General features: G+C 43.5%; 1 protein-coding gene across 1 annotated transcript in view; it reads left to right on the forward strand.

Annotated features, from left to right (window-relative positions):
• Positions 1-9,793: 9,793 nt before the first annotated feature.
• The window catches only part of SNCA (synuclein alpha), a 72,393-nt gene continuing 68,433 nt past the window's right edge, over positions 9,794-13,753 (forward strand). The window contains exons 1-2 of the mRNA XM_063337018.1: positions 9,794-10,055; positions 11,778-11,923. Of these exons, the coding sequence (XP_063193088.1) occupies positions 11,803-11,923 (121 nt within the window). The 5' untranslated portion in view covers positions 9,794-10,055; positions 11,778-11,802. The remainder of the gene's footprint in view (positions 10,056-11,777; positions 11,924-13,753) is intronic.

A 13,753-nucleotide genomic window follows, 5' to 3' on the forward strand; every position in this document is an offset into this window, starting at 1 on the left:
GTCCCTGCGAGGAATCAGTCTTCCACAGAGCTGGACTAGATGGTAGCCTCAATCAGACAGGTAAAGTCAAATGGAGAACACTAAAGTCAAAAGCAGGTGAGGATGGTTTTCGGACACCAGATGTGTCAAAATTGCAAAATTGTAATGTGTTGAGAAGGTGCTGGATGGGAGCAATAGGGCTGACTTGTGGAAAATGTTAAAGACACTGGAAATGTTTTCAGACTGAGATGGCTTAATGAATTGTCAAAGTCTCATTTTCTCATTGATGCTGGTAGTACCTCACTACACAGATGACCCCCACAGAGTCAATGCTGTATTATTCACAAAAGACATAAGTAGCAGTGACTGAAACACGATCTTTTAAAATCACTAAATGGGAATATAATACTCACCATTTCTTTAACTTGTACAGAACACTGATTTTAAGCAAAGAATATTAAAGTTCATTTAGGAAGCTGAATGTTCAGTTTAAAAACATGTCATCAGACACACTTCAAATTGAAACATGAGCTTGCTGATGATGGGGAATTCCTTCCTTCAGCAGAGCATTCAAGCTAGTCATGGAATAACGAAAGCTGCATTTCACTCATGAATAGCAAGAGGAAATTCTTTACAGTTCTGATTTATGCCCTTTTCAAGTAGTACTAAAAGAGTTTAATATTTGGAGAGACTTTCATAAGTACCTGGTAACATGACTATGAGGATGCTGGCAGAAGATAGTAGTGATGAGTATATGCCACAGATACAAAAATTTTACTGCTTGGTTAGACACCAGCAGTAAATAATAATTATTAATAATTGATTGAAACATTGAAAACACATTAGCCCTTTATAAGCAGTGCACATGCAAAAGCTTAACGTAGACTGTAGCCAAAACATAAAAGCAGTGTTACTTATTAGAGGGGGTTGATTAGGGTCAATAGCAATTAGCTTCTGCGGCTCCTAACCAGAACATGCTGCGCCTGCCAGCATGGAAAGGAAGATACTGAATGGGTTTGCGTGTGGTGCACAAAAGGATGCATCAGGTTCAACGTGTAACAGCATAACCAGGAGTCTTTTAATTGTAGAGCAAATCAGACCAGTATCTTTCAGAGAAGCTTGAAAATGCAACAACAAAGGCAGCATCTTGTGGTGTGTTAGCCACAGGTTGAACTTGTGGGGACCTTGGCTCTGAACGGCAGAGAAGATTACAGTGGAAGCTGAAGAGAAACAACCCGTTCCATATTCTAGGTTCACTGCTAAAAAGGCTACAGGGATGCTAAACCCTCATTTCACAGGGAAGCTGGTACGTAGGCAGGCAGTGATCTGTGATTATTGGTTACTGTGAATGGTTCACCTGTTTCACTCTGCTCCTCCCATCCTTCATCTGTGCTTTATTTCCCTGTTTGTATCTTGTCATGAAACCAAGATAATAAGCCCTTTTGAGCAAAGAATATTGTTTGATCATGGCTGTAAAGCATCAAGCACAATGGGGCATTCATCAGCAGTTATGAGTGCTAATAAAAAGTGACTGCAAAAATATGTTGATAGGGAAAACAAATTTTACATTGAAAAGATTGTGAATAAGGACCATGAGAAATGCTAAACTCCTGAAACACGCTGATTCCGCACAAGTTCTGCCTCTGTGTTTCAAAACACAACAGGATGTCTATATTTTGACCTAGGGAAAAATGCAGATGACCAATATGAAAGCAGACCAGTCTTTTAGGATGTTTTTCCTGGAGATAGAGGGAACTGACTACTTGTTTTAAAAAAGGAGATGCGGATGTTTCAGGTGAGATCGTTCAGATTTCTTACACTGAGCACATAGCAGGGGAGCGACTGCTGAGTTCTCTGAGCTGCAACATTGGGTATTGAATGCCTTCAGGACAGTGCAAAGCCTTAATTGTCTAAATGAAAAAGCCTATTTAGATAAACTAAATCAGTAGCCCTGTTTTGGGGGGCAGCCAATTTTGGGTTGTTACAGCAACAATGCTGCAAATCTGGCCACTTGTTTTAGCTGCTTCAGGTGACTGACTTCACTTACCCAAGCATTAAAATCTGAATATCTCCGAGTCTGACAGTGAGTCACCTTAGATGGTACAAACAGCCTGGGAAGCAAGCAATCCTATAGCTGGGACTTACGAACTTTTATTCTAGTAGAGTTAGGACATGATTGCTCTAACTCTGACCTTGCTGGCTCACAGCATTTAAAATGATCTGAACTTCTGACAGCTTGTAGGCTTTGGCAAATACAGCTTCTACCGCAACTTTGATAAATACATTCTTTATCCAGTATCCCCTCAATAAACTGCTGGAGAAATAATTTTCCTCTCTCGTTGCTTCCACCATGTCACCTCTTTTTTTGCATGTCCTCGCTGTCCCTTCTTTTCCCTGGACAGCACACCTCAAGGCTCCCTATGGCCTGTCCTTACCTGACCCATCACCTCCTGTCTGCTGCCAACAGGCCAGTTCTTGCCTCCCTTCTGCCAGGCGCCTGTGCCATCTGACCATTAACCATTGTCTGAAAACGTTTCATGGCCTCTTCCCACCAGCCTTCATGCGTGAAAAGTCATTCTCCAGAAACCTTGACTTAGCCCACTGACAGCTTGCAATTTGTTTTTGGACAAACCCCTCATTGAGATGCCTACACAAATTTGGCTTGAGTTTGACTGTGGCCTTTCATTGTGACTACTGCCACCGCATTTGCTGCTTTGTCCTCCCTTTGTCCCTTACCTAACTAACTTGTCCCTTACTTAAGAGATCTTTCAAGTCTTTTTCTACTGCCTCCTGGGCGTCACTGCAAATGTGAATGCTTCAAACTGCTTGTGAATTGAAACAAATTGGAGAGCCTAACAGAAATTAAATGTTTTTAATGTAGGTTTTTTTCCAAGAACTGAGCTTGAGGCTGTACCTGGAATGGCAATTTAAATTAAATGAAATTTACAGGTACATTTATTTTGCGCATGAATATGAGGAAAAATAATCTTTTTTTTCTATTGACTGTCTACAATGCCCAAGCCTGAGTCTACATCCCCTCGTGAAGAACTCTGAAATGGCTTCCTGCAGTCACTGTGAGCCCTGCTTAGTGCTGCTATACATATACCTTAACACCCCAGGTGTTGCCTTAAATTTAAGAATTTTAAATCAAGACAGTTTTGGGGCAATAAAAACATAGACAAGAAGGTACCAGCCCATGGGTTGGAGATTGCACCAATAGGATTCCAATAAGTGATTCCATGTAATAAATAATGCAGCCAATGAAACTGGAACAGATGATAATGTTTTTATACAGATATTTCCTTTGTTATTCTTGGTTCCCCCTGAGTCAATCTCTGCATTAATGTCAGCGTGAATGAGTATTGAATTGGACCTGTAGTTGGTGTTACAAAAAAAGTACTGGCAACTGACGACCGTGTTATGAGTTTTTGGTGATTGGAGCAGAACCAGAAAACGGTATCTGAGGGACCTACTTGGCTGGGAAGCTTGCGTGTTGGGATCAGAGAAATGAGAACGGAATGATGTGTTGCCTTTTCTGGAGAAGACTGTAGGTTTTTCTTATGGGTTAGTTCAGCAAAACAAAATAAAGCAAACTATGTAGTCATTATAAACTTGATCCTATGTCATTGTTCATATATATATTTTTTACACACACTGAGTGTTCAAAAAAGAAATCTCCTTTTTATGTAGCAAATGTTGGTGAACATCAGATACATAGAACTTTTGCTTATTAAATGTATCAGATAACAGACTTCTAGCAATAAAGCTACAAGTTTGTTTGCAAGCAACATGAAAACCAGAAATTTCTGTGTGAAGATGCAGTCATGTGTTTGGATTGCTCATGTGTTTGCCATCTCTGTATTATTTATACCTCTGATGACAAAAGTGCAATCTGATTGAAAATGGCCACTTTTCTTTTGTGTGATGTCTACTTTTCCTTAGAAATTGTAGAAAGACAGTTTGATAGAATGAAGTATGCTCCTGTCTGGGTTTTGTACTGTGTAAGGGATAATAGAGGATGGTCCGAGTGAGACACGATGGAAAATTACTAGTTGAACCAAACCCAGTATATGTGTCGAGAAAAAGGACCTCAGTACTGTTGCTGCAAAAACTATGTGCGTATCCATGAGAACCTGGCCTTCAAAGAAGAAAATAACAAGAAGGGAGTGCAACAATGGGGTCGCGTATCAGACAGCCGCTGTTAGCAAAGCCGGGTCATGAGTCTGGTGAGGCTCGCTGCATGCGCTGGCCGTGCGTGCAGCGACTCTAACCTGCACTATTCCACTCAATCCGGTGCAGGATACAAGGGGGCTGTCTCGGGTCGGAGAGGGAGAGAGGCATGAGTGCCCTTTGAAGATACAGGGGACACCCTGAACGCGCTGCGCCTGCCTTCCCTCTGCCGTACCCATGTAGCTCCTCGTTATCCTGCTGCTCAGCGATGCTACTATGATCTATGGAGCGGTAAGACTCTCTGAAGTAACTTCTGGACCATTTGGGAACTGCTTAGCAAGTGCTGTGCCTGCCTCCCTCTGCCATACCGATGGGGCTCCTCATTACCCTGCTGCTCAGCGGTACTATTACAATCTATGGGGTGGTAAGACTCTCTGAAGTAACGTTTGGGACATAGCGAGGCTTCGCAATAAAGCTGAATTCACTGCTTTTTTTCTCTGTAGCAAGGATTCACAATAAAGCAGAGTTAATCTTTTTTTCCTTTGTGTGGACTCCGGTTTGTACGTTGGAATCTTTAAAAAAGAACCAGTTACATGTACTTGTTTAAACAGTTTGCTAGTGACTAACTTTAGTATCTAATTAAAGCTGCTGCCTTCCTGGTGTATCTCTTGAGAAATGCTGCCATCCAGGTAATTAATTTGCTGTGCCTGCACTGGCTTAGATACCTGTATTTGCAGCAGGCTACTTCATAGCATGCAGTCTTATCATTGACCTTGGAGACATCTGGTGCTGGCCTCCCGGTCAAGCAGGATTTGGGACAAGCCAGGCGTCAGACCTGACCCTGCATGACAATTCCCACTTTTCTAGCATTAGCATTTTCAGTTCTATGAGATACTGCTAACATGTTGCGTCGCATGTGAGGAAGATGATTCTTTATTTCAGTTACAATCAATCCATCGGTGCTGTGTAGCAGGAAGCATCTTAAAGAACAATCAACACTGATTTTGCCAGGCACCCTTAGGTCAGCCTCATCTGATGTACTGGGTGTCTCTAAGTAGAAACACGCTGCCAGATGGCCTCCTTGGCACTTAAGCTCTTGCTTTTCAGAGTACAGCTTTTCTTAAGGCCCCAGGTGCAACAGAGAGTTGCTTTGCCCTTCAGCACTGAATTTGTAGCCCAGATAAATTAATTAATTTATGAAATGTTATCATTGCCTATGCAAGATGTGATGTCTCAGTATCTTCATCCTTGACTGCAAGTAAAGGAGGTGAAGGTTTTGCCGCTTACAGAGGTGGTATAAAGCTGAGAGGCCCTGCTTTCTGTTGGTTAGAGTCATGTCAGGATTAGTGTAGTTGGGCTGATATTTACCAGATCAGAGACATACATCAACCTTCTTTAAATATATGTATACATGCACACAGGTACGTATGTGTGTACATACCTCAAATATGGTATTTTGGCATATATATCTGTATAAATTAAAACATTTTAAATGTATATACCTTGTAAATATTCTCTCTCCCATATACACATATATCTACATCACCCAAAATGGCTGATCTATGCCTCAGTAGCTTCTGGGGAGAAATCTTACTTTTTACTTAACGCTAAAATATTCTGGTGCACTTGTCTTTTCAGAATGTTTATATTGTTCATATTTGGAAGAAGGAATTCGAGGTTTAGCAACCTCAGTTGAGATATACATTTGTTTTTATTCAAATGCTCTTTCAGTTCCAGCCTAATTTGTTCAAATGTTAAGATTTAGGGAAGAAGCCCTCCTTCTTCCGTGGTCTCCACCCATGCACCTTTTTCTCGGTTAGATCTCTGATACATCCACCTGCACTGGACATGTTCTGGCCTGAAGCTGAACATGGCTTGGCCTGTAGTTTGCAGTCATGAGATGACACATGCCGTGCTGCGTGCACCTGAGCTGACAGCAGGAAGGACTAGACCAGTCGTCTGATCTGACTATGTCAAACACAAGGGCTGGAACCGCAGAAAAATGCAGTTTCTGAGAAAGAACCTGATGCCAGAGAGGAGCAAGTAGATCAGAAGCAGAGAAGAAACAACAAGAATAAAGGCTGGAGCTAGGTCTGGTCATGGAGGCCTATCTCTGTGAAGCATTCTGTCCGTGCTCTGGTTTTGATCTGAGCTGAAGCATTCTTTATGCACAAAGACATCGAGAATGTTGATCTGAATTTCAGACAAACCTGCGTCAGCTTTATTTGTGTCTCCTGTCAATGGTTGCATGGCACGACAGCGGATATCAAGTGACCCAGCCCATAGTTGTCAACCAGTTATATCTATGAAAACAGTTCACGAGCAGAAATCTTTGCAATAGGAATGGATTGGAAATGGCAACTGCTGCATAATAATGGATATGAATTTTAAGTTAATAAACAGAATGTTTCCACTGGAAAACTAACTCTGAAATAATAACTTTCAGCTTGACTATATGAAGGCTTTAATGCGTAGGCTTAATTTTCAGTTGAGTAAACATCACTGGAAACACCACACAAGTGAGGCACATGCAAGCTCTGGAGTGTTACATTACACCACTTACGAGCATGCTAAGTATTAAGATAATGATTTGCTAAACCTCAGGCTTACCTGCAAGCAAATGAGAGGTCATACTCAACTTTTTTTGAAACTGAGCATGTTTTTGAGTTCTCAGAAATAGCTCATGCACACAGGTAGTTACAGCATGGTCAGTGATGACTGCAATGGCCCACCGAAGGACCCGAGTGGGAACAGAAATGCAACTGCTGTGATGCCAGAGTCTATGAAATGGTCTGAAGTCACAGTTACATCTAAAGCACTGCACATGGGAAACTGTTCCGTAAGAAACCCAAAGGCTGAAATATATTAGCATAAAAATTGCACTGCTTCACACAGTTAACAGATTTATCAAACTAAGACCATTTCAGAGTATCTGTACTCAGTAGGCAGACCCTGCAGCGGAATAATCAGTGTTACCTGTGAATAGCCTGCTCTAAGACAGGTTTCTTTCATACCACAACTTTTCAGGTTTTCAAAGGTACCTTTCTTCTGAGTAACATCATCGATCCATTACGTGGTAGCACAGGCAGCCTGTGTGAGTCACTCTGAATAAACAGGGGAAAGCTTTCAATTTGGTATGTAGTGTTCAAGGGGAGCCCCTTTCCAGTGCTTCCACACGAAGAGTTGAATTTTTTAACCTGAAGACAGTAAATTCTGCTCAGTTTTACTCTGCAACACTGTTCAATTGTCAATAATTGTTCTTTTCATAGTGATAAAGTAGATTTACTTGATCACTAGCAACTAAACCAATAAGTTAGCCTGCAACGCAAGGTGGATTGAAGGAGTTTTTATTACTGTTTAATTGATTTTTGCTCTAGATGCTCATGCAAAGTAAACAGTGTCATTAAATAAAGATTTGTTTTAAATGCAATCAGTGGGCAATCTGCTTGCTACTCTCCTTTCTTCAGACAGGAAAGGCTTCAGGGGAGAACTTAGTGTGATACTAATAGTACTGAGGAGACAACCTAAAAAAAACCCCACCCAGATGTTGTAGACAATGTGGTTTAAATAGGAATTACCTTGGAGATGCAATGCTAATTCCCTACCACATTTAATTCTGTTTTCCACTTAAGTCGCATCCATTTTCGGAATGAAAAATTTCTTGTGTCAGTGTTCGTACTCTATTTTTTTTTCCTTCTGTGCCTCTTACCCTCTGATTTAGAATTTAACAGCTGCTTATTTTGAATACTGCAGCTGAAATTTTAAGCTTTATCTCTGCTGTGGTAACTGATCCCTCTTGCCTTTACCTCTCTATTTCGAGCTGCATGATTTTATTAACCGACAAGCTGTTATTTTGTTTAACAGCAAAACATAATGCCTCCCTTTGAAAAACACATGTCAAAAAAAGAAGCCTTGCAAAAGCTACGAGTTGCAAACATCTGAGCTCTTCTTTGGAAAGTTTTCAGAAATAGAGCCATAAATATACGAGGATATTTATCATACTAGATTCTCTGTTATTGCTAACATAATTAGATAAAATAGGTCTATCCAGATTTATATCAGCATAATAAAAAGCAACATTTCATGCTCACAGTCACTTCAATGCTAGAGAAACAAAAGGCTTCTTTAAATCTGGAAGATAATAACTACATAAGGAGTGCAATATTCACTTTAATTCTAATTTAGGGTCTAAGTTTACTGGCCTGGGTAGTAGAGAGTGACTCAGGGAGTGGCTTTCAATAAGCCAATTTATATAGTAAGCTATATAAACTGCTGGGCCAGTTAACGTGTGGAAAGAATATGATTTTGATTCACTTTGATTTACTGACTGAAACTATACCTATTTTCCTCTCCTCCAAATTGGGAGGAAGTAGAAATAGCGTAATACTACAATAACTAGTTCTTGCACTACTAAGTATGAACACACTGCATGGGATGAATCAGATGAGGCACCTTATGCAATTTAATTCTCGGGCTCCTTTTTTTTGGGAAAAAAAAAAAAGGCTTTTCTTGAGGGCAGAATTTTGAGGGAATGATTTATATTCTCAGTCAGCATCATCTTACACAAAGAAATAAAATACATTGCTGAATGCTTGGTTGATTAAAACTGGTAATGGAATGAACCAAAAGAAAGTTTACCAAACAGTATAGAACTACTAAGGCTTACAAAGAAACCTGACAAGAAGACTCTGCACTACGTGTTCAGCATGAAAACAAAACCAGGGATGCATCAGCTGTCTGCACGGGATGATGGATGAAAGATGCTCCTTGCAGCTCACAACCTTGTATCTATACCAGGTTCTGTTTCTCCTTTTGGAGTGCAATAAAAACCAAACTGTTTCTGTAGGTCTTGCAGGATTTTATACAACACATGAACTGATGTACAGAAGCTGAAGGCCCATCTGTTCTAATGCCTTGTCTCCTACTGGTCTTGGCTTTTCATGCCTAAATTCTGCTACCGAAATAGAGAAGTTTGATAGCTTTTCCCTTGATTTCTATGCATCAGATTAAGACTCAACTTGCAGTGGCCACGGAGTGTATGGTGGAGGATGCTAGTAGAGGTGTAGGGGTCAGGTAAATCTGACAGGAGTGAGGGGGGCTTCTCACATTGTTCCCAATTTGGGATGAAAATTGTTGTGTGTGTGTGTGCAGTAGGGTTAAGACTCAAATTACAGCTGCAAGCGCATCACCTCCCATACTTAAAAACGAGCTGGGATCATGAATCTTGTGAGAACAGTCACATCGAGCTCAGTCACTTAGGGCCGAAGATTTGGAAGTAGAAGCAGCTAGATGCTCGGGGAGATTTTCTAAGGCTTTGGTGAAGTGAAAGGTGAAGGGAAACGCAGGTGTACTGCAGCCGCCACCAACAGCTTCCTTACACTTCTCTGAGATGTGGTGCTCCAGCCTCTTGAGCGGGTGGTGGGTGTGCGGAGTCACAGAGACACCAAAGCTCCCCTTGACCCTCGCTCGATCCGATCCGCGCCGACGCGACAAGCGCTCCCACTTTACGGCGCCTCCCGCCTCGCTCCCGCAGAAGACGCGAGTGGGTGGGCGCAGCCCCCGCCAGAGGGTGGGCCGGGAAAAGGCGCGGGAGGGTGGCGGGAGCCTCCCTGCCTCCCTCCGCTCCTCCTTCCCTCCCTCCCTCTCTCCTTCCCTCCCTCCTTCCCTCCTGCGGCGCATCCTCTCTCCGTCCCTCGCCTCTCCCTCACACTCGCCGCCTGCGGGGCTGCCGTCGGGGGTGGCTCCAGCAGACCCGGCCTGCTCTCCCCCGCCTCGGGATGTGCTGAGGAAGGGGCAGCTCCCCTCGGGCCCCTCCGCGCCTCGCCCTCCGCCTCCCCGGCACCCCCTCCCCACCGCCCCACGCCTCCTCGGAACGGGTCGGTCGCCGGTGGCGGAGGAGCACGGCGGTAAGTGGCGGGGCGGCGGCGGTGCCCCGGGGCGCCCCGGGCTCGGGGAGGGAGCGGAGCGGAGCGGAGCGGCGCGGCGGGGGTGAGCGGCTCCGCGCCGGTGCTGCCCAGGGCTGGGCTTTCTGTGTCTGTAGGGGTGCCTGTATGTGTATAGACACATCCATGGAATTATATCTATATATATATAAAATATCTTTTATATATATATATATCCTGTCGAACGTCCTCTTCTGGGCACGGGCGAGGGAGGAGAAGCCGGGCGCTGTGGTCGCCTTGTGCCGACGGCGTGTAAGCCAGAGCCCCTGGGTGCCCCACATGGTGCCGTCGCCCTGCGCTCCTCGGTAGGCGCCTCTCTCTACATGGACGTATGTGTGTGGTCACGGCGCCCTGCCCTCTCTCTCCCTCTGCAGGTGCCTGGGTATTATTTGATATATATATCCACACCGCCCGCCCGGGGTCCCCAGGTGCCCCCGCAGCTGCTTGTGGTGCTGCCCCCCGCCTGGGGACAGGCCTGGGGACCCCCTTGGTGGAGGAGCTGGAGGGTCCCGCGGGCTGGGGCCTGCCTCCCCCATGTCTCTGTGTGTACGAGGCCCCCCAGCCCCGGGGTGACAGGTGCGGTAGTCAGTTTGGCTGGAGCGCAAATACTGCCTTTCCTCACACACTCATCACGAGTTAGTAGAAAGCTGCAGCAGCCCAAATGCCTTCCTAGACAGCCATTCCTCCTACTCAGCCTCCGGCAGAGAAAAGAAAATAGCAGGCAGCACTTCTTTCTGTGTAGGTGGAGGAGGAGAAAGGACTATCGGTAACAGATTCGTTGAAGGGACTCTGACTCCTTGGTTTTAATTACTATTTTATCTGTTCCAGTGTAGCGCTGGGTTGTATAGCTGCCACAGAACTCACTTGCTAGCTTTAGTGCAGTGCTTTTAAAACCCGGCATTCCTGCTTTTGCTTTTTAGTAAAATCTTTTCTCAGTCCTGATACTTGCAGAGAACCCAGTCAGGAAAGCTCAATTTCCAGAAGAGTGACAAGCACTGTACAAAATGCTGGACTACTGGAAAAGCAGCATTTTCTGTTTGCTCCAGTCCTTCTGGATTGTAATGGTGGTTTCTTATAACAAGTGAACATTTGTCATTTAGAAGGTGTGTTTAGGGTTTTTTTTTTTAAGTTGCTAGTGTTTCTTTAAGTTGTCCTCTTCCTCTGGATGAGAGGTCTAGTATCATCAAATCATGGGGCTAAATCATGCAATCAGAACATAAACAGAACTGTCCTTTGGAGGAAATCATGCCTTGGTAGGCAAGGAAGGGACTTGTATCAGTGAATCCATTTTCCAAGCAGAACTGTGTTATCGACAAAGTCTCCGTAGGATTCTGTGAAAACAGGATCCCCAAGCTTTGCTTGGATTGAGGGAACTGCTCTGTCAGTGCTGTTTAACTTGCTATGTATCAGAGCACGTGAGAAAATGTAAAGGTGTTTGACATAATCGTACTCCTTTTTAGTTATTTGAGTGTTCTTTCTACCTGAAATACTGAGTGCAACCTCATGTACAGAGAGGTGTTTGTGTATTGCTGATACAGATGAGGATGAAAGGTACATAATATGGGGGTATAAATAATGTAATTTTTAAGTAATTGTGATCCAATTCAGTTTGAATAAAATTTTCTTTCCTTTCTGGGATAGAAAGCTGAAAGTGTACTGTTGTTTTTTTTTTTCTTTTTTCTCTAGAGCTCTGTGAAGAAACTCTTCAGCCATGGATGTGTTCATGAAAGGACTTTCCAAGGCAAAGGAGGGAGTCGTAGCAGCAGCAGAAAAAACCAAGCAGGGTGTGGCAGAGGCGGCAGGAAAGACGAAAGAGGGCGTCCTCTATGTGGGTAGGTAGGCAGCAGAGATCACGCTGCTGGTCGGTGTAGCCTGACGTTCACAGCTGGATCCTCATCAGAAAAATATGTAATCGCTCGTAGGAGATCATTGCAAAACAAACAAGAGGAGAGCTGTGCCCTCCTCAGCTCCAGTTCTCCGAGGCCAAATGCTTGTTCTTAGGTCATTGTGTTGTGCTGGCCACGCGTTACTGCTGTGTGGAGCCACGTCTGTAAAGCCATACTGAATGAGGTTGTGTCATAGGAGATGCCTCACAGTACAGGTCACTAGCTGGCACTCTATTCAAGAAGTTTGCTAGGTTAAGGCTGAAGGGGTAGTTGGTACTGTAAAAATAGGTTTTTAAAAAAATACGTAATAGCTGAAGTGGAAGACAGCTTCACAGCATTTCTTAGCACATGTGGGTTTTAAGTGGGATTTTAAGAGAAGAAACATGTGAGATTAATTCAGGAACTGAGCATCAGCCATGCTGACTGCTTGGCATATAGACAGTAACATTTTGTATGGCAAAATGTCATCTCCTCATCTTTTGAAATTAACTTAATGTTCTGTACTTACTATTGCATATCATAGCATTTTCCATGAATTCTCAAGGAAGAGCCACTACTGTTAATGAGGTAGGGCAGGTGGACCCCAAGGTAGCAAAGCAGTTGTTAAGTGACTTATCTAGGCCACACAAGAATCTTGCACAGAGCCAGGGATGAAGTTCTTCTCAAATCCCAGATCAGTACTTTGATTGCACAATCATCATCTTCCCTTAGCAAGTGTCAGGCTTTAGAGGACTATCTTGCAAGTGTTGCCATGAAAAATTCACGAGAAAAGAATCTGCCAAGACCATATGAAGAAATGGTCATTAAAAAAAATAATTATGGATCTATTTCTCCTATTCATCAAATAAAGTTTGTCTCTAAAAGAATGGAGGGGCAAAGATACTCTTTTCTGTAGGTCCTTTCTTTTGTGCTGATTTTGTAGCGGGTTAATTCTGTAATGGACGCTGCGTGTACCTGGGGGAGATGTGCACAGATATCAAAGAGAAGTTAAACGGAGTTGAAAACCAGAGGCATTTCTTTTAAATGGGAGCACTGAGGCCTCTGCAATTCCAGTGTCTTTTCAGGATTCCCTCTGCCCTTGCGGGCTAGTGCCAGTCTGTAACAAATTATTTCTGCTCCGGGTAGTTTGGGCTACTCATTTGGAATACGCTTTTCTTCTGCTGAGCCATAGCAAAGCTTGGTGCTCTTGCCAGCAGAGATGGCAGTCATTTTGAAAACTAATTGCAAGATGAATCTGTTTTAAAATGAGTGTCTGCTCATTTTCAATATATCAAAATAGATGTTCTTTCACTGTACATTGTGCTTGATATTGGCATTGTTTTTCAGGGGTAGGGCTTTCTTTTTTTTTTTTTTTTTTTTTAATTTTGTTTTCTTGTAGTTCCTGACCATGCTTTTAGGGTCATTGATTTCTTTGTATTAGAAACCTGCATTGTGTACTGAATTAATCTTTGTGTCTGACCTGTTTTCTGGACCGTAATAATATTTGAACCTAGTTCTGCTCCCAAAGGCAACAGATTTCCTCTTGTCTTCAGAGACGCTTTTGCTGAGGTTGAACTTTGGAGGGCAGGCTTGCTATTTACTTCAAGAATAAAATATTGAGGGCAGCAGAGCCCTGAGCCCGTATGGGGGCCTGTGCATATGACTGTAGTAATGGTGAAGGATCCTCCCCACAGCAGATGCCTGCTTTTCAGGAGGGAAGAGCTATATGCGCAGTTTCAGCCATGCAGCTAAAAAAGCCTTTGCCTGGAAGCTGTCTCCAGGAGCTCTGGCAGCTCG

The sequence above is a fragment of the Chroicocephalus ridibundus genome, chromosome 5 (genome assembly GCF_963924245.1).
Source record: "Chroicocephalus ridibundus chromosome 5, bChrRid1.1, whole genome shotgun sequence".
NCBI lineage: Eukaryota > Metazoa > Chordata > Aves > Charadriiformes > Laridae > Chroicocephalus > Chroicocephalus ridibundus.